The sequence below is a fragment of the Colletotrichum fioriniae genome (assembly GCF_027942845.1).
Source record: "Colletotrichum fioriniae strain IMI 355084 chromosome Unknown scaffold_3, whole genome shotgun sequence".
In the NCBI taxonomy this organism is placed as follows: Eukaryota; Fungi; Ascomycota; class Sordariomycetes; order Glomerellales; family Glomerellaceae; genus Colletotrichum; species Colletotrichum fioriniae.
The window spans coordinates 2,488,884-2,508,134 of NW_027076839.1; the positions used below are offsets into that span (position 1 = coordinate 2,488,884).

The 19,251-nt window shown below is 53.4% G+C and overlaps 2 protein-coding genes across 2 annotated transcripts; one reads left to right on the plus strand and one right to left on the minus strand.

Moving 5' to 3' along the window:
• Positions 1-707: 707 nt before the first annotated feature.
• Positions 708-12,485, minus strand: TRA1 (transcription-associated protein 1; the record flags this gene model as incomplete). The annotated part of the gene is made up of 4 exons (XM_065756878.1): positions 708-1,394; positions 1,446-12,101; positions 12,157-12,314; positions 12,431-12,485. 4 exons carry the CDS (start codon positions 12,483-12,485, stop codon positions 708-710), a joined length of 11,556 nt encoding a protein of 3,851 aa, XP_065614645.1.
• Positions 12,486-13,485: 1,000 nt separating this feature from the next.
• N0V96_003577 (uncharacterized protein) lies at positions 13,486-14,464 on the plus strand (the record flags this gene model as incomplete). The annotated part of the gene is made up of 4 exons (XM_053196049.2): positions 13,486-13,489; positions 13,568-13,575; positions 13,799-14,258; positions 14,379-14,464. The coding sequence occupies 4 exons, from the start codon at positions 13,486-13,488 to the stop codon at positions 14,462-14,464; spliced, it is 558 nt and encodes a 185-aa protein (XP_053046473.2).
• Positions 14,465-19,251: the final 4,787 nt, after the last annotated feature.

The following is a 19,251-nucleotide window of genomic DNA, read 5'->3' on the forward strand; positions in this document are numbered from 1 at the left end:
GAACGCGCGCCGACTCGCCCGGTGGCTCTCCGCGGTGTGGGTAGGGGGATACGTATCCATAGGGTAGTCCGTAGGTATTGGCGGGTGCGGACTTCGCGTCTCTGGACGGTGAACCACACAAAACGAGGAGAAGGAATGTGGCGCTCAAGCGAGTTCGGACTGTCACCGATGCTTTGGTAAGTTGACGTTTAGCGTCTGGAGGGCTTGGGACAAGGGTCCGGGCTAGTGAGCCGGGTCGACCCCGGCCTTCCACGCGCGGCAAACTACCATTTCTCCCGATCTCCCGAAACTCTACGTCTGAAAGTTCATGTTTGCCTCAACATCGCGCACATGTCACTGCAAAGTCTAAAAAGACGCAAATTGAACTCCATCAGGATGATAAACTTGAACAAAAACAATCTGATTATCATGAAGCTATATCTTGCTTCAACATCGAGAGCTCTTACCGGCAAATACGTAGGAGAGCTTCGATGTTAGACGGCCGTACAAATACAAGAAGGAATCGTCATCTCTAAACATCCATTTTTTCCTGCTCTCCCTCCAAATAATCATGCATGGCCTTCATGACCTCCAGATCCCCTCAATCGTCTTTCGCATTCCAAAAAAACGCCTTGCTAAAATCATACAACAGGATAACCCCCTTCGACACACACGTGCGCGTAATCCCCAAGTCATTTACTTCCTTTTCATCCTCCTCACACGTCTTCTTACAAGTACGGCATCCACAACGCATCGCACTGCGCCAAGTTCATGGGGTTGACTGCCTTGGCGACGAGGTCAATGACCGTCTGGTTGGCAGGCAAATTGCCGACAGGGCTCTGTGCCAGGCTCACGGCCCGCTTGACCACGGAGTCGCTGTTCACTTGCACCGATTCGCGGAGCTGGTTCTCCGTCATTTGCACCGTCCGGTGGGAGCTCGTGAACCAGAAAATCATTTCATCGCGCACGAAGAGCGTGAGGGCGTGCTCCAACTCGTACTCGGGCTCTGTGAGGCATCGTGCGATGGCCATAAGAGCACAGCTGAAAATGCCCTCCGTTGCCAGTGGGCCCATGAGCGTCTGGAGGTTGGGCGTCAGACGGAATGGTACCGGCTCTGGGTTGTGGAAGAAGGGCTTCGCAGCGCTCATGTACGCCATGAGCTCCGAACCCCAGATGTTTCCAGATCCACGAGCAATGTTGATCTTCTGTGGGTAACGGTTGTGCATGTACAGAATGTACGTCATGAAGGTGAGTGACGCAAGCTGGTATGAGAACTGTCTGCGGAACAGCCAGAACTCGGTAAAGTCGGGGAAGGCCTTTTGGAAATAGTCCAGGGCCAAGTTCTGTGGCACCCATTTCTCCTGGATGGCGTGGAACACCTCCAGTCGGGCAGTTGCGCTTTGCTCGGCATGCTTCTGTGAAAAATTGTTAGGTTTTGTCATTCGCTCTTTGATGGCACTACTTACCGAGTTCTTCGTATCAAGAACGCCGCGCAGCTTCTCCATGGTAAATAACACAGGATCGTCCTTGGACATGCCGTGGCGTCTGCAGTGGTCCTCATATACGCTCTGGAGGGTGATGTATGATGTGTCTTCCTGCACAATGCGGATGTGAGGTGCAAGAGGAACCATCAATGGCAGAGTGAACTGAAGGTCTCGGCGGCGACTCTCCTTTCTTCTACCCAAGGTCTGGTTGAGCTGTCTGAAGAGCTGCAGGATACGCTCCTCGCGACGGCAGTGTCTGGCCGCCGGGTGTTGAACAGCCCACGAGTGGATGCTTCCATCGTGACCGCGCATCTGGAGACGACGGTACGAGGCACTGATCGACCGCACCAGATCGACATTAGGCAAGAAGCGCTCAATGCGGATGAAGTCTTGGTTCTTGTCCTTGTGCTGCAGGTATTGGCCAGGTATCTCGACATCATCGAACCTCTGGTAACGGAATTCGGAGAGGTGCGGCGAGAATGCCTCCAGCGAGACGCGTGTGATTCGACGGTCAAGCTTCTCCTCAAACTTATTGCGCCAACGTCGCAGCTTATGAATGTACTCGTACATGGTCGGTTTGACAGTAACAAAATCGGCCTCGAACGACTTCTTAATGTGAGCTGGAAGAATGGTCTCGGCGAAGCGCGTAATGTTGGTCTCAGTAGCGGAGGGAAGCTTGACATCCTTAGCGAACGATGAAGGCATGCGGCTGACGTACGCTAGCGCGTCATTAAGCAGAGCAACGATGAGACGGTACGCATCTTCATCAGGAGGGCACTTGAAGTGCTTCTGGATCTGATCCACCATGGTCTCCATGGAAAGTGCGAGGAGAGGGAATGCGGTCTTCAGAGCACTCATGATCTCCTCGGTGAGTTCCCATGGCGGCTTCTTCTGACCGGCAGCTGATTGGTCTCCGCCAGCAGCTGTGCCATTGGCCTGAGGAGCCGGGGTGCCGTTGGCATCGTTGCCTTCGGTCTTAACGGAGGCATTCGCGTCGCCGCCGCTGGCAGTACCAGGCCTTGAACCAGACGCATCCGGTTTCGGAACGCCGTCTTGCTTGGGTTGTTGAGGCGACGCGCTCGGTTTGCCATTAGACACCGTCGACTGGGCACGCTGGCGAGCTTTCTCCTTGGCTTCCTGATTCTTCTTGATGACAAGCATATCCTCCCTGTTGGTTCGCAGCTGGAAGTACAGCGCTTGAGGGTAGGACCTGGCAATCTTGCTGAGGATCTGGTGGACCCTCGGAGCTTCCTTATGGCCAAGACCAGTGAGGAGCTGAGGAATGTAGGTAATCCAGTACCAGACAGGAGTCTCGCCCTTGAAGTCGTCGAAGCCAGCTGCTATGGAGCCGTTGGCATCGTCCAGACTGAGCAGCCACAAGATGCGAGCAATGAGCTTGCGTGACTTGGCGTTCTTGTAGCTTCCGGCGGCTTGCAGGTACGACGTAAGTGCCTGACGGGCCGAGTTGATATCAGTCGGGTCCTCCTTGTACTTGCGCTCGTTGAAGTAACCCCATTCAGCCCAGGCCTTGGCAGCGGTGATATCGAAGTACAGGGCTGTGCCGTATGCAGAATCGGCCTCTTCCTTTTGCTTGAGTTTCTCAAGGAACATGCCCTTCAGAGTGTAGAATTCGGCTTTCTGGGGCGGGTTGAAGTAGTTCAGGTTGGTGTTGTTAATCACGTCCAATCCGCTCGTAAGCTCATCGGGATTCTCATAGTGGCATTTGGCCTGCTCTCGCAGCTTGAGGAAGGCTTCTTGGATCTCGATATTGGGAAGTGTGTAGATCCTGCTCAGCTGTGTGATGCAGACCTCCGGCAGGCTGTGTTTGCGAGCGACGTGTGCGAAGCGGTTGATAATCCAGGCAGTCTCGTGGTATCCACGGTAGGCAAACGAGGCACCACTGGCGTTTTGCCCGCCACCTTGAGGAAGTAGCTGGAGGTACGTCTGGTTGATGAGGCCAAAGATATGCTGGCGCCAGGTTACCAGGTCTTGCCAGGCAGTGATATCGTCCCAGACGTTGGGCAAACGATCGCGCCATGCACCAAGCAGGAGCTTGAGTTCTCCACTCTTAACATCCAAGTTGGACTGATTGGTGCTAGCCAAGCTGTTGCAGATCACGCTGGCGTCGTGGAGTTCGACCAACTGCTGGAAGTTCTGAAGCAGAGGAATGTGTGCCTTGGTGAGCTGCTTCGGCAGCTGATGCCACTTCCGGATAGAAAGTTGAATGGCTTCGTCGCACGACTTGGCGAAGTCCTGGGGCGTCTCTTGCTTGTTGTAGAACTTGAGAAGCGACATGAAGGCCTGGAAGAAGGCGCGTCGAGGCGTCGGGGCGTCCATAACGCCCTTGATAAGATTGTCGAGCGCCTCGCGATGCTCCTGTGTCTGCCACATCTCAGTGTTGTTCCTCCAAGCGCACTCTAGAAGCAAGTCCTGGAAGTTCTCGTGCTTGGCGAAATCTTGGAGAATCTCCCATTGCTGAAGCTTCTGCGCGCACAAAACCCAGTGATCTTCCCAGAGAACATACTCTCCTTGAGAGAAGGGGATGACACCCGTTCGAGCCTTGATCTGAGCGGCCTCGTACATCTTCTGGGCCTTGTCCCACATTCCATTCTGCTCATAGGACAACGCGGCATTCGTCTCCACAAACTGGCACCGTCTACGCCAAGTGCCGTAGAACAGATCGTCTTCTTGTAGAGAAGCGTATAACTCAACAAGTGCATCAAGGTTGCTCTCACGAACAGTTGCCGACTCGATCTCTGGCTTGATGGCTGCATTCTCAAGCTGGACAAGCGCGGTGTACCACGCATCGTACGTCTTGGCCTCGTACTTGAGAACATGCGGCGGAATCTTGCAATCAGGCCAAGCCTTGGCCGCACCCTCCAGGAGGGACTGTACCACGTTCGGTCGCTTATCGATCTGGCGGCTGTGATAGTCCTTAGTGAGGAGAGCGACCATGCCGCGCTCGAGATCAGTGCGTTCTTCCTTCATCGTCGCAGACCAGTAGATAGGGAACAAGGCGATCCATAGCTGGTGAGCGAGGGTATTGTCGACATGCTGAAGCTGAACAAGAGGCTCGATCAGGTCTCGAACCTTGACCTCGCCAAGCTCGCTCATGAAACGTCGGTGAGCAGTCACCAAGTTGTCAAGCTTGTCATCAGACATGCTGGTGGGCTCTCTGTTGTCCTTAGCATGAATTGAGAAGAGCTGGGTAAGCGGCATTGTCTTGAAGTCTTCCTGATGCAGCTGGATAGGGCTGTTCAGCTCAACCGCGCCAAGGAGAAGATGCGATGCTTGTGCCAACCAATAGCTATCGGCCAGAGTATCCCAGTTCTGAGAGGTTAGAACATAGGCAAGGCGTGCGCTGGCAGTCTTTGATAGACTTTTGTCGAATATAGCCATGAAGCGGTTGCGCATGTCTACGTCTTGAGCGCGTGTGCCGATCAGGAAAGCATGCTCCATGCGAACAGTCAACTCGGTACGGGTGATCTTGGGATCCTCGTAGATGCGAATGACCAACTCAAGGAACTTCGTCAACATGGTCGAGTCCTGGCGATGCTCAAAGGACAACATCTTGTGGAGGACTGCAGTCTTTTCCTTGAGCGTAGGCCAGGTGCCTTCAGAACGGAACACCCAGCCTTCGACCATATTGAGGATCTCCTCGCAGAGAGGAATGTGCATAGATTTCTCTACCAGTGTCGCGAGAACACTGAGGAAAGGTCGTCGGTTGTCACCCAGGACTTCCATTCGCAGTGCAACGACCTGAATAGCCTTGGTCATGAGGGCAGTTGAAACCTCAAGATCGTACGTAGACATTTCTCCCGTTGGAGTGTTTGCATCCTGGGTTCGAGGCTGCCCAGCTTGATGATTGGCGACGGCTGTGTAATGCTGAACGTGTTCGCGGGCCAACTTGCTCTGCAGAGCCTTCATGAGGACCGGAATGTGTTGGTCAATGACGGAGGGCTTGCGATTACCCAAGGACCACAGAATATTGACTCCAGATCCATAGTGTCCCGCCGCCATAGCCTCACCAGCAATCGATGACAAAGAATTGATGATTTCAGAGTTTTGTGACTCCGTCTCGCCCTCAGCGTCGGCATCCTCCATCGGCACGTCCTCGGGAACAGCATCGAGTACCCTCTGGATGATTGACTTCAGATCGCGATCATCATCGTATTTCTTGTCTGCAAGATGCAAGCAATCTTGCAACTCAGGATTCTCGCTCTTAAGAACTTTGTCGAGAACTTTCTGGACCGATGTCATGTTCTTGGCAATCCATTCATCTGGCTTGGAGTTCAAGATGATGCGAACAACCTGAAGAGTGTTGATGATGTTTGTGATGAACTTCTCGTCAAACTTCTCGTCAGAAGGATCCGCTGCGAGGAAGTTCTGCGTCTTATCGCTGGCCAACACAACATCGGTGACATTGGGGTAGAGGTCGATATCTAGATCACCCCAGTACTGAGGCTGAACTAAGTTGTAAAACAGGCTCATAGCCTTCTTGCACAACTCGGTAGACGTAGGTGGCATGGCGGGGCCGTTTGTAGAAGCATTGTCTCTTGCCTTGGTGGACGGCAATTGGTACCGCTCATTCAGTTGAGCAATGAATTCTACCAGATACTTGATCATTTTCTGACGCGCGAGAGGCGCAATTTGATAGTCGTTGCCGCCCAGGCTTTGTCTGACAGTAGGAGGTGATGACATTGGCTGGTCTCCACTGTCCAGCTTGCGCTTCTTAGACGTCGGCGACTCGGAGATGGAACGCGACACTGCGTCTCCCTTGCCCTCGACACGTCGTTGCTCCCAGAGCCAGATGAGCCACATCATGTTAAGAGCGAGCTTCTTGGACTCGTTCGAAGGGTTGGGTGGCGCAGCAACTTTCCTCAGAGACGAGATTATGAGCATAGCGTACTTGTCTCTCGACTCATAGAACAAGTCAGGATGCCTGACCAAGAAGTGGAAAATGCTGGTCATCTGCTGCACGTTCTGACCTTCATCGGCGAGGATCTTTCTAGGAGCCAGCGCCCAGCCCGCATTACGATCATGAGCCTGTGTTCCCAGTCGCTTGGGCAGAACGGGAGCTATTAACTCTAGAGCCTGTGTGACCAAGGCTCGTCCCTCGTTCTGGTTTGCTCTCAGTAGTGAGAGGTACACTTGTGTGACAATCTTCACCGGCGTCTCGTATAGCGCGATGAAGTAGGCGATCACAACGTAGGCGGCGTGCTTGTTAATGACATCGTCCAGTCGGATCAAGGTCCAGCAACTCTTAATGATGTCCTTCCTAGCCTCCTGGAAAATCGTTGAGTGGTACTTGACCAACATTGCTGACAGCTGAAGAACCTCAAACTTGGTGTGGTCGATGCCTGGCTGCAGGAGATCGTCGTTGTCATGCTGGCTGGCATCTTGGTGCAACTTCCATATCTTCGCGTTGACAGCATCGATAATGGTCTTGTCCATAAATCGACCCTTTGTCTGCGGCGGCAGGCTCCAGTTGCGCTGCACGTCCATGGCGACGATCGGGTTGACAATGTAGTGCAGCAAGAAACACTTCATTTTCTGAGTAATGTTCTTCTGAGGGTAGGCGTCAAGGCATCTGAGAACCGTCGATTTCCAGAACTCTGGCGAATCGCTGCTAACGATATTCTTGTAGATGTAGGCGATCAGAGGCTGCGAGGCACGGAGGTCATCAGTCGTGACTGAATCTACTAGGCTGAAGAGCGACTCGAGGTCTTTGGGGTTGCGTTCCAAAGACTTGATGAAGATTGACATCAGCTGGTCTGATGCCTGGCACGCCGGAAGCCTCAAGTTCGGTGCGAGAGTATGAGCTCGCATCTGCTTCTCCAGCTCTTTGCCAACTTGCTTCAACCAGGTCAAATGCTCCTTCTTCTCTAGCCAAGTGTCTGTTCCAGGCGACAGGGTGAGAGAATAGAGAATGTGAACGGCATTGACGACTGTGACGAGCTTGCTATCCTTATTTTGCGAAAGCGCGTTGTTGCAGAAGTCAATTAGGGCCTGAACGTTGGAAGATACCGTTTCTCTGAGAGGGCCGCTCTCCGGGTTACGGATCACTTGTGAGATGAAGCGTCCGTACTTGAGATCTTCAAGCTTAGGCAGAATGAAGTTCCAAACTTCGTTGGGATACCGGTTGATGAACTTGTACAACGGTGCCCGGAAGGGACTTTCGTGGGTACGGCGCAGCTTCTCCTCTAGCTCCAATGCCAGGTCAATGAGACGTTGCTTGAAGCCCTCTGCCTGTGGCGGCAAAAGGTGGAAGATGTTGAAGACGGCAGCAATGACCTTCATCGGGCCGTTTTGCTCAAAGAAGGTAAAGGAGAGCTGTTGCAGAGTGCTGGGCTCTGCAAGCACCTTGACGTGATCGAGCAGGCGAGCTCCAATCTCGACCTTGAAGTACGTAGTGAGCAGCTTCAAGAGTCGGCCCAGGTTGTCCAAGCCATGGGTTGAGAGCTTCTTGGGGTCTTGGAGACTGGCAAGAACCGGCCTCAAACCACCTTGGAGCAAGTCCTTCGGAAGCTTCTGATGGGCCTCCAGGGTGTTCTTGAGTGCACTGTTTGCCGCGTCGATTGTGGCTTTTGAGTCCGAGTACAGACACTTGAAGAAAACCGAGACAATCTTGGAACGCGTAGGGTGGCTACCCTGCTTGAGCGGCGCGAACTCTTCGAAGCTGGTGGCGGTGCTGAGAATGTTGATACAGGCAACCCTGAGGTTGACAATGTATTCGTGCGTCCTGAATTCTCCCGGCTTATTCGCCAGAGACTCATCGCTCGCATCAGCCAAAGCCAAAGACTCCATGAGTAATCTGGTCAAGTTGTCGTCGAAAGTAACCCATTCCTTCCGCAAGGTCATGTGGTAGGTCATTGCGTCGATGTAGCCAATCTGGATGGGGAACGGCAGGGCACGAAGGGGCTTGGAGTAGATTGGTTGGAGGAATCGCTCCTTGTAGGGTTCAATCAGCTCCCACACAGCACAGCCAGCCGCCTTGGCGATAAGTTCGAGAGACCGCTTCGCAGTCTCGCGAACATGGCGGTTCATATGCGCCAACTCCGTATTGAACTGCATGCAAATCTGTGCGAGGCGGGACCTCTGTTGTGGCGGCTGACCAGGGTTTTGCTGCGGCATGGCATCCTCCTTTTTGATGTTCTTTGTGATTTTTTGCAACAATGTCTCCAGGGTGACCTGAGCAGATCTCCTAGTCTTCTCAGGGAGATCCTGGGGCATATCCTTGATGACGTACATCAGAGAGCGAATGAACTCAATCTGCTTGCCCGCAACCCATTGGTCACCCAGGTCAAGCTCGTTGAGGAGGAAGTTGATACCGAGCGAGCCACCAGTCTTGGTAAACCACTCTTCTTCGTAGCAGCCATGACAGAATGTGGTGCTCAAGTTATTAAAGAGAGGCAGCCTAGCAACACTCTGCTCATTGCCCAAGATTGTGGTGGCAGAGTCGTACACCTCCCGGATCGCGCGCTGCGCAGATTCTCGCACTTCTGGATGATCCGAAGCCAACGATTCCACAATGGCATCAGAGAGCACCCGGGTATCAATAAAGAGTGGGCCTTCTCCAGCGTTGGGATCGAATGGGCTATACGTTCGCTTAACGTCGACCAAGGCTCGGCCGACCTCAATGATTGTGAAGTGTTTGCAGAGGTTCATGAGGAATGCCTGCGCTTCCTCCTTGAAATCAGGCAAAGACTCGGCAAACATGACAGCCTTCAGCAAACGCTTGAGAAGGTCGTCTTGCTCATCTTTCTTGGGAATAGATCGTTCTCTGTCGTGTGTTGTAAAGACAGAGAAGTCAAAGTCGATTCTTCTGGCGGCTAGATCTTGAGCTTGGAGGCGCAGAAGCCTAGGCATGTCGTCGGGCAAGTTCTCGAAGCCGATCCGCATCTTCAGCTGGGACTTGATGAAGTGGAAGGACTGCTTCTTGTAGTAACCATCATACTGCCGCGCCTGATTGCCCTTGCCCGCCTTTGGCTGCTCCATCAATTTTCTGATGGCGAAATCAACACCAGTCTCCGCAGGGAAAGCTCTATCCTTCTTAGAGCCGATCAGGCGAAGATCAAAGCTTGTCGGGTCGTCGGCGTAATCTTTGTAGTTCAGGGGCTGCGCGTCGGTCATGAACTTTCGGTTCCGGCCTCCAAGCTTTCCTAGGATGCGCATCGTGGTATGAGCGTGAAAGTGACTGTAGGGATGGGGTTTGAGATGGTCAAACAGCGCCGTCATCAACTCATCAATGACCGGGGCCATGATGGGGTCCAGGTAGTCCGCAGTGAGGTTATCAACACAGAGCTCTAGCGTCCGCAAACCTTGGCCGACCAGATCAGTGTTGGCGCGTAATGCGACAACTAGCGGCCGCATCAAGAAGCTGAGATGGGGCAACAAGTTGCTTAGACGTGCCGGCACCGTCAAGCACAGTTCCACGTAAAGATCGCGCTCGGCAGGTTTCCTTGCTGCCATGAGCAGGTTGTTGAGCACATCCAGCAACATTTCAAGTAATGGCAGAATCTGCTTGTAGAGATGCTCAAACTTGCCGCCACCAATGCTTCGGAACAACGATCTCAGAAGTAGGAAGTAGTTCATGGGCTCCTCAGCCTTTGTTGACAGCTCAATGGACTTGGTGACAATGTCCACAACGTGAGGAAGCAGGACCTGTTCGTTTTGGTTGGCGAAGAGCGTGACTGCCATAAAGGCTAGCTTGAACAGTCTCAACAGAATTGACGACTTCTTGACGTCCGCTGAGCCAACTTGGTCGATTCTCTCCATCAAGAAGCGCAGCAACATGCCGCAAAAGCTTGGCGAGGTGGCTTCGCTGGCAAGGAAGAATTGAGGGATATGGAGCAATCCCGTGTGCTCAAAGATCATGTCATACAGATGAGGGATCTCTTGCTGGAAAACTTCGTGGAACGTCGCCGGGTCAATACAGTGGAAGACAGTCGCGAAGGTCTCCAGAAGTTCCTTCTCCTCCTTACTGCTAGAAACCATGTAGAAGTTGGCCATGTACTCAACGGGTGACATGTACTGGGACTCGGTTGCCGGCTTCTCAATTTCGTAGTAGCGGAAAACATAGGCGCCCTCTCTGAACAGCTTCACGATGACGTTGACCTCCTCCGCTGTGAAACCATAGGCAACATCCTGCCAGTGTTGAGGGGCATTCTGTACGTCGATGACGTTGTTGACATTGCAAGTTCTGAGCTGGTAGAAAGTGTTCTTCAGCCCGTTCATCAGGTTCTTAAACAGGAACTTGTTGTCCACAACGGGATCTGCGCCTCTGTCTCTTGGATTTGACGTCTTGATCGGCATAGCAGTGAAGATGTCGGTCTCATCCCAGTCAGGCGGGTGGTCCTTGTCCGCAAGGTAGCTATCCTGGGTTCCGTCAGCGGCCTGCTGGGCGTAGAGTTTCGAGAGCTTCACTGCGTTGGGATATTGTCTATTCATGGCCACGAACTTATCGCCAATAGCGTTCAGGATCATGATCAGATAGTGCCGCGCGTCGACCTTGTTAGGCATCTTGGCGATGCACTCCGCCATATTAAGGAGGAGTTTCGCACTCATGGTCTGGAAGCTCGTCCCTGGGAAGTTATCCTGGAGATTCTTGGTGTAAACCTCGACCGTCTTGCGAATTTGCTCAGGTGTGAGACTGTCCCTGACGTGATGGATGAGATCGGCGAGCATACTATACGCCAACGGTCTCATAGTCTCGTACACCGTAAGGCCATCGCCGATCAGCGTCTTCTCGTCCAGGAGCTCGTCAATCTTGGGCAAGAAGATCTTGCGGAAGTTGAAGTTGATGATATGCCTGATAGCAACAAGCAGCTCCTTACGCGCACTTGACTTTTCTCTTGGGCAGTCCTGCAACAGGCGAACTACAATCTCAGGAAGTGTCGGTAAGAAATCCGTCAATTGCTGAGAGTATTGACGCAAAAGATAAGCCAAAAAGCTCATCGTCTTGACCTGAGCTGTAATGAACTCGCCGAAAGCAGCCCGGTTCTTAATCAACGGGCTGACTCCCGTAAAGATCTGTCCCCTAGCCTTGGCATCGGCATGGGCCTGCTTCTGCGCACTCGCCTGTAGACAGAGGAACCCCTTAATAAGGGGGACGAAAGCCTTGACGTTGGATGCGACAGTGTTTCGATAGACCTGGAAGACGGAAACTACAATGATAGGGCATTCCGAGAGGACTTTGAAAGACTGCATGCCCTTCAGCAGTAGCCGATTCTGCTGTTGGGGGTCCGGGCCGAGATCTGTGACCGACGCTACGGGGGAGCCCGGTCTAGGCGACTGGAAGTTCGTCTGGGAGCTGCCCGGCGTTGATGGTGCGCCAGAGTTCGATGCAGTCGAGAGTGACGTGTTGTCCAGCTGTTCCCGCACGACCTTTTCCATCTGTTCAAACAGCTCCTGAATCAGGTTGAGGAATGCCTGCACCTTGCCCTGCAGGACCTTGTGTTGGTGACGCATGACATCCGAGATGATCTTGACGCATAGTGTCGCATTCTCTTCGTTGTCCGTACGGACCAGCTGCATCAACAGATCGACAACCTCTTCCGCGTACGGTTCGAATGGTTCGGTCGGGGATGGTGCCGCTGGCAATCGGTTGAGAACCTCGAGGATACACGTTCGCAGTTTCTGTCATCCAATATCAGCAGGCGCACTCATCTGGATCGATGCGGGGATGCCTCACCTGCTCCGGGGAGTTGCTCTGGAAGATGCATGGTCCTCTCAGGATTGTGAGGAAGATCGGTACCATTCGCTTCAGGAAAGGGGGGTATATGTTCCCATTGGTGTAGTGATCTAAGCTGTCGCGTAAGGTAGTCGCCGCCTCTAACCTGACTCTCGAGTCTGTACCACACGCATGTCAGCAAGATCCTGACGAAAGGTGATGCGCCTCCACCACGGCGGGGTTCCGGGTTCGAGGGATCGATCGAATCGCATTGCACGAGGAGCTCGTTCCGTACCCGTGTCCGGACTGCTAAGTCGCTTGACGACATCGTCAATTGTGGTGCCCGACATGGCGGCGTCAATGGCCCTCGGGGGACGCGTGAATCGTTCCCATGCGTGGGAGGGGAGGGTATCGTGGATGACTTCGGGTCGCAGCGAGGCTGATGGATCGAGGATGTGGACGAGAGCGCGCGTTGGATTTGGAGGGGTATCTCGTTAATTGATGGGAAAGGGAAAAAAAGGGCCGCTATTGGTGTCAAGTGTAAATTGAAAGACCAAAAGATAATTTTACAATTACGGGTTGTATTCGCGTGTGCCTTGGTAATCGGGGTGCCCCAGTCGTTCCCAATCGCTCAGGGTCGCGCGGCTTGATTAAATGGATTTGATGGCCCAGGCTTGACGTGAGCTCTCAAATTTCGAAAGGCAGTCGCGAAGCTGGGGGAACCAGCCGCCAAATCATTTGGCGCTAGGCATCTGTACAATATTGATCCGTGGCTTGGGCTCCATAAAAGCTCCACCCGGAGTGCCTGCCGGGCCGCGTCTGGGGGTAGGGGTGTTTGCCCAAAGCGCCTTATCTTGTCTGGGGAGCGATAAGAGCTCCGGCCGCCGGTGAATCACGATCCGGAGGCGGGCCGGGATTCCACTTCATTCTTCGGTCACCTTTGTTCAGCATTGCATTGTCGCACGCTTGCCTTCGTTGTCTTTCACGTTTCCCAACGGCCTGTCTCTCAGGTGCCTTATTCCTTCATGTTTGTGTAAAGGCCACAAAGAGAAGCGCATACAACGGGTTTGACTAGTGGTATTTCTTGAAGCTTGCCAGTCCATCTTGGTCAGGCAGATCAGTATTCACAAATTTAGATCGGAAGGCTCCAGTGACTCATGAGTCTCATTTAAGACCCAAGAGTAGTATATATGAGCTACATTCTTCAGCGCCGAATACTTCCCGACGACCTCTGTATTATCTGCTCTCGGCACAACAACTCTCATCTGATCAACTTCAAACCCTCGCAAAGTTATTTCAACAACACACAACTTCATTGCTTCCTTTAAACACCAATACAACACACCCAAAATGAGTGGACCACACACGGCTTTCTTCTATGGTAAGTCTGGGAGTCGCCTTTCTGACGGTCATGAACTTACAATATGGACAGGCACTCTGGTCAGTCGTCCATCTCACCCTTGTCAGACATTCCGAGAAGCCATTCCACTTCCAAAGATGAAATTCTCAGACCCATCCCGAGACTCCGAGTTGAGCCTCTGTATAAATCAGTCGTAGGGGCGTCATAGAGCAAGCAGACTTGGATATTTCAATCAACCTGTCTTGAAGATATCGTAGCATATATCACCTGGGACTTTGCACTTACTTTTCCTTTCCCCCTTAGATGGAGCCCAAGGTCTTCTTCACAGTCGTCCAAGGCAACGGCAACCCGCCCCAGGCAATCAAGGACCTCTACACATTCACGCCCGCCCTTCTGGACGACCACACCCGCCACCGGGTCCAGCTCGCCGACTACCCGGGCATGATTTCCGAAGCCGGCGGCTCCGTCCTCGGCATCTACGCGACGGGCCTGACGGACGCCAACGTCCTCAAGCTCGACTTTTTCGAGGGCTCCGAGTACGAGAAGAAGATGGTCACCGTCAGGGTCCGCGGCGGCGGCGGTGGTGCCAGTGCCGGTGTTGGTACTGGTACTGGTGCTGGTACAGAGCAACAGAAAGAGGACAAGGAGGCCATGGCTTACATCTACAAGCGCCCAGAGAACCTGGAGCGCGTGGAGTGGTCGTTTGAAGAGTTCCGCAAGGACAAGATGCACGTCTGGACGCGCGAGAGCTACGTCTTTGAAGGTAAGACAACCCACCGTCCCTTTCTCGATCTGCTTATGGATTGTAAGCCGGCTTGGCTGGCTAGCCGAGGGGGGGCCCATTTGACTACTCTTTCGCTAACATTGGAAAACCCACATCAAGGCTGCGACGACTATGCAGAATTTGAGAAGGTCGAGAAGGAAGATGCAAACGGTCACGGGGAGAAGAAGGATGAGGTTGCCAAGTAGAGCGGCTGCTTAGCCCAAGGACTTGGGACAGCATACCTCTGTTTTTCTTGATCTTCTCCTTCGCGTGGCGGCAAACGGCATTATTTGATGGGCTCTCACGACAGGCAGGCAGCCGATGCAGGTCTGCATCTGGGCCGATAGGGCGGTGTGATGTGGACATGTCAGCGCCGGCTCACGGCATTGGAGAGAGTCGAGCGCCGCCGCCCACACATGGCAGACGGGCAATTACGATGTGACGGATAGATGAAACCAGGACGCAATATCAGCAAATAGAGAAGACGACGTCTTGCTAACCAGCCATGCTCCTTGAATGAGTCAAAGACTGCCGCCGGCCTTGGCGCACAGGGCTGCAGACCATGAGTACGCGTGCCTTCTCCCGTGATGCGATGTGATGCTGTCGTGGTTGTCGTCGTCCTATGGCCAAGTTTGGGCGGCAATGCGACCATTCAAAGCGGGGGAAGCCATCAATCCGAGGGGCAGCCTTGATGATATCAGCAACGCCCATGATAAGTGCACTAATACTCGCTGACCGCAACACAGCTTCTGAGTGGTCCACGCTTATGCAAGCTTGCTGAACGAGCATGCAAGCCCGGCGTTTTTTTGTTGAGCGGCTGAGAATCATGCCACGGAAAAACGAGTCACAGCAGCTTCAACTAGCTCAGGAACAGGCGGCAACACGTCGAGCCAAGGCGTGTAAAGTGCCTCCTCGTGAACAATGCCGGCCCACTCTTGAATTCAAGCATGCTAGTAGCGGCTGACTCTTCAGCGCCGGGATTTCCAGCTACGCAAGGATGCTAGCCCAGAGGCATCCGATAAAGAATACTATATCGGTACTATATCGGTATCTGTAAAGCTGTGCTCTTGTGGCACAGAAAGCGAAGCGAACTGGTCCCACGTACCGCAAAACTGGTCCCTTTTCTCGGGGAGCACGAATTACGAGCTACAGGCGGCATAGTAAACGAGAGATCGCTGTGGCTCCGGCAGGGGAAGCCACACCGCGCCACAAGCCGTTGCTCGCAAAGTGGTACCGAACAGGGGTGGCTGACGGCGGGTGGCGTTACCTGGGAAATATTCGAATCTCCTCGTGAAGTTGTGGCTCAGAGGCGATCTTTCATGCCGAGGCGCGCTCGAATTGGGTGTTCGCCAGGGATGCCCCTCCCCACCGAAATTGATATGTGTCGTTGCCCATGACTTAAGCTGATGGCGGCTCGACTGCCCAAAGAAGCATCGCACGACGACAAAGAATAGGGTATTGGCAAGGGGCCATCAGGTGGTAGAGGTCATGTCGGGGAATTCATGCGTGAGCGGGAACGGGTGCCGTTTCGTAGCTGGTACAGCGCTGGGCTGTGTGCGCTGGCGGGCGATCAGTGTCGCAAGTACGAGACTCGGTTCAACCAGATCGTCCGAACATGAAGAAGTTGAGGGAAGACGGGCCTCCCAGCGCTGGCTGCTTTCTCAGCTCCCGTGGGTGCGTGGCTCCCTCCCAAACCTCCCTCCCTTACTCGGATCGTCTTTCCAGACGGCGCTTGTCGAGCCTGGGCTCATTCTACCCAATGCCCAACCAGCTGTGATATTCAGGGGAGGCAGCAACACGGACGTGGACGGGCCAAGATGAAGGGGGAAGGATTTGTCGAAATCATCAGACGACGACGAAAATCTCGACCGGGGGCAATAGCGTACCGGGCTCGAAAGAACCAGAGCTATCTGTGTAGTTGATAGATGAGGGTATGTCGACGCATGGGTAAAGAATTACGTACTGCGCGCGCAACGAACCGACCGGAATATCTCGTCTCTTGTTTCTCCCATCGTCACCCTCCTTCCCCTCTCTCTCGTGAAAAAGCAAGTGTTATGGGCCTCTTTTCTTTCTTGTGAGCGGTCCCTGTCGATATCCAGTCGGCCGTGGATTTCGGGCCACCACCATCCGGGAATTGGACGGTGGACCACGGGGTGGCGATCAGCAACGTGACAGTGGACAACAGCCGGTGAAATGTTCCACTGCGGTCGGGCAAAGGCCGGGGGACAGTGATACGTATCCATACGCAGCAGAGACTCGGAGAGGAGAGAGTAGAATCTGCAGGGTTCAGGTTGATGGGCCGTGGTCGCTTTGGGCTCTGGGGGTTTTGATGAACCGTGAACGAGCCAGAGTGACAGCCGGACGACGGGCTACGTCCATGGTCGCAGAAAGAGCAGCCAGCTGGAAAGAACGGAGTAGAAGACGCATGAAATGCTTAGTAGGCCTGAGAGCTTCGGCGCACGATACTTGGTTGTCGTCCACGTCGTCGTCCCGTTGCTGTCAAACGACTGGTCAACGTCAGAGCAACCCGAGGGTTAAGCACTTTAGGCTGACAGCTCGTGACAGGTGCTCAGCTAAGGAACGAAGCTGGTTCGTTCACTAGAGCGCTTACTCCAAACCCGGCGGATGGGAAGAGGGGGGAAAGGTCGTTATGACGACGTTCTCTCGATGAAGTTGGACAAAGGAAAAACGACTGGTCCCGGGGTGCTAAGATTGAATCGCAGATGCCATGCGATACGGCAATGCCATGCCATGTTCCCGCTTTCCGCGGTCCGCGATGGCCTGTGATTGTGACGGGACCGAACATTTGACTGACTGGTCTGAAGAAACAAACGGTCAAAAAAGCTTAGCTTGGAAAAGATTCAAAAAACACGCAGGAACCATATGATGCCGCACCGCTACGCGGCACAATTACTGCGTACCGGTATTTCCATTAACAGGTGACTGTTAATATTCCATTGATTCGTTGTCAGTGGTTCGTAGGTGCAGGTTCAAATGTCCGAAAGGAGAAGAGGCGAACTTGGGTGGTCGTGAAACTGGCTTCGTTTCACATCCTCGCTTCTGCGCAGGGGTGTTGGAGTTTGGGGGCTCCTGCTAGTCACCACCACCCACCAGTGCCAGCAAGTCTCGTCTCCTCACCAGACATTTTGCAGGAAACCACCTCACAACGACCACCCAGTGACCCCTTCCACGAGACCCTGCGTCCACTACATACAACGTAGCATGTGTGACGACTGATTAGCCTACCATTTATTCCTGGACGATGGTATATTAGCACATTAGGTGCGACGAAGGAAGGAACGAGCCCATGCCAAAGTACCTAGGGCTTCCCTCAGGTGCACTTGTGAAGTGGGCACGATTAACGAGAGGGCAGAAAAAGGCCTCAACTTCTCAAGTTATGTGGACTTGTGGATTGGACAGGAGGAGGACTCCCAGCCCGGGGGTACGTGAACCCCTGATGGACCGAACCGAATAATGCACAGAACTTCAGAGAAGCGAGAAAACATGCCCCTGCCGTTGCCAACGTCGTCTTTTCACCAACCCCTGTGCCCCTGCACTTGCACAGGAGGATCTGCTCGTCTACCCCCGCCTGCTCTCCGATTTAGCGGGGAACATCCAGATGGGCAGGTCGCAGTGTCAGGGGACTTTGGCCTGTCCTTTGCATGTCAACATGGGTACGCAGTGCACTAGGTCTCGGCACTGGGATGAGAGACTTTTCGGAGAGAGGAGAGAAAGAAGCAAATGCGCATAGCATAGTGAAAACGAGTGGCTGTCGTGAGCCGCTCACCGTTCCTTATTTTCATGTCTTCGGTGGAGAGACCGTTGATCGTTTAAAGCAACTAATAAGGTGGACCGCCACGACCCATATGCACGACTTTGTCTCTACGTAGTATCTTGCTTGACCTGAGGCTTAGGTATGGTGGTCCACACGCACACACGTGTAAGGTAGGTAGGTACGACAGAGTACGGATACGGATGCGGTCCCCACTATCAGGCCAACACCGGGAGACAAGGTACACTGCCACCGCGGCACTACTGGGAAGAGACATATGACGTGTTAAGACAGCAGCCGCAGTAAACGAGTGTGCAGATTGTACAGCGGTGCTCCCTCCCACTTACCTTTCTTTCTCTTAAGATTTCGCCTTCCCACAATCCACAAGCCAAAACGTCCACTCTAAATGTGCCTTGTGGCCCAGGGCCGGGGCCAGAGGAGTAATACCGAGGTCGAGACGGAGTAGATTGAGTTGGGGGAGCATCCGATGACAATTCAACTCTCTCACTTTACGTTTCTCAAGTCTCAACGTAAACTTCCCACAACGGGGATGACCCATCGCTGACTCGGGAGAATCTTGTCGATCAACGCGACTTTGTTCATATTGGGTCTTGGCTTCTTAGCTTGTCAAGCGACAATGCGCACAATGGATGGAGGGATGGGGCCTGACTGATACACTGCATTCCGCGCATTGCTCCCTCCCTAACGTAAGGTACCTCTATCAGTATCACTCGACGCACCGAGGTGAGGAAGTGTGTCTCTCGGTGTGAAAGGTGAGCTGAACCAGCAACAAGGTGTGCCCCCCGAGTAAAAGTCAAGGCATCTCGTTCCAAAAGTCTCACCACCGGCTCGAGATGCCCGTTGCATGTCTCGCTTTCGCCTGGCATGCTGAAGTCTGGGATGTTCTTTTTTAGTTCTTCTTCACCTTGGTCAAGAGTAAGACATTTTGACATGCAAGTGGACTGAGGATGACTGTCGGTCCCATAAGTTCATGTCTTGGCCAGCGGTCAATTCACTGCAAAAAGGAATGACATGAATAATCGCGGAACGAACTCCATCGTCGAACCAGAGTTTGGATATCGTCTGCCCCTTTCTTCCACGTTCCGGACCCCCTTGCTCATCAGGCCTTGCCGAAAGCCGTGGATGCGTGGTTCAGCGGCACAGCGGATCCCCCCCCTGTTCTTCCACGATTATATTTTTTTGGGCTTGCGTTTTCCTTTC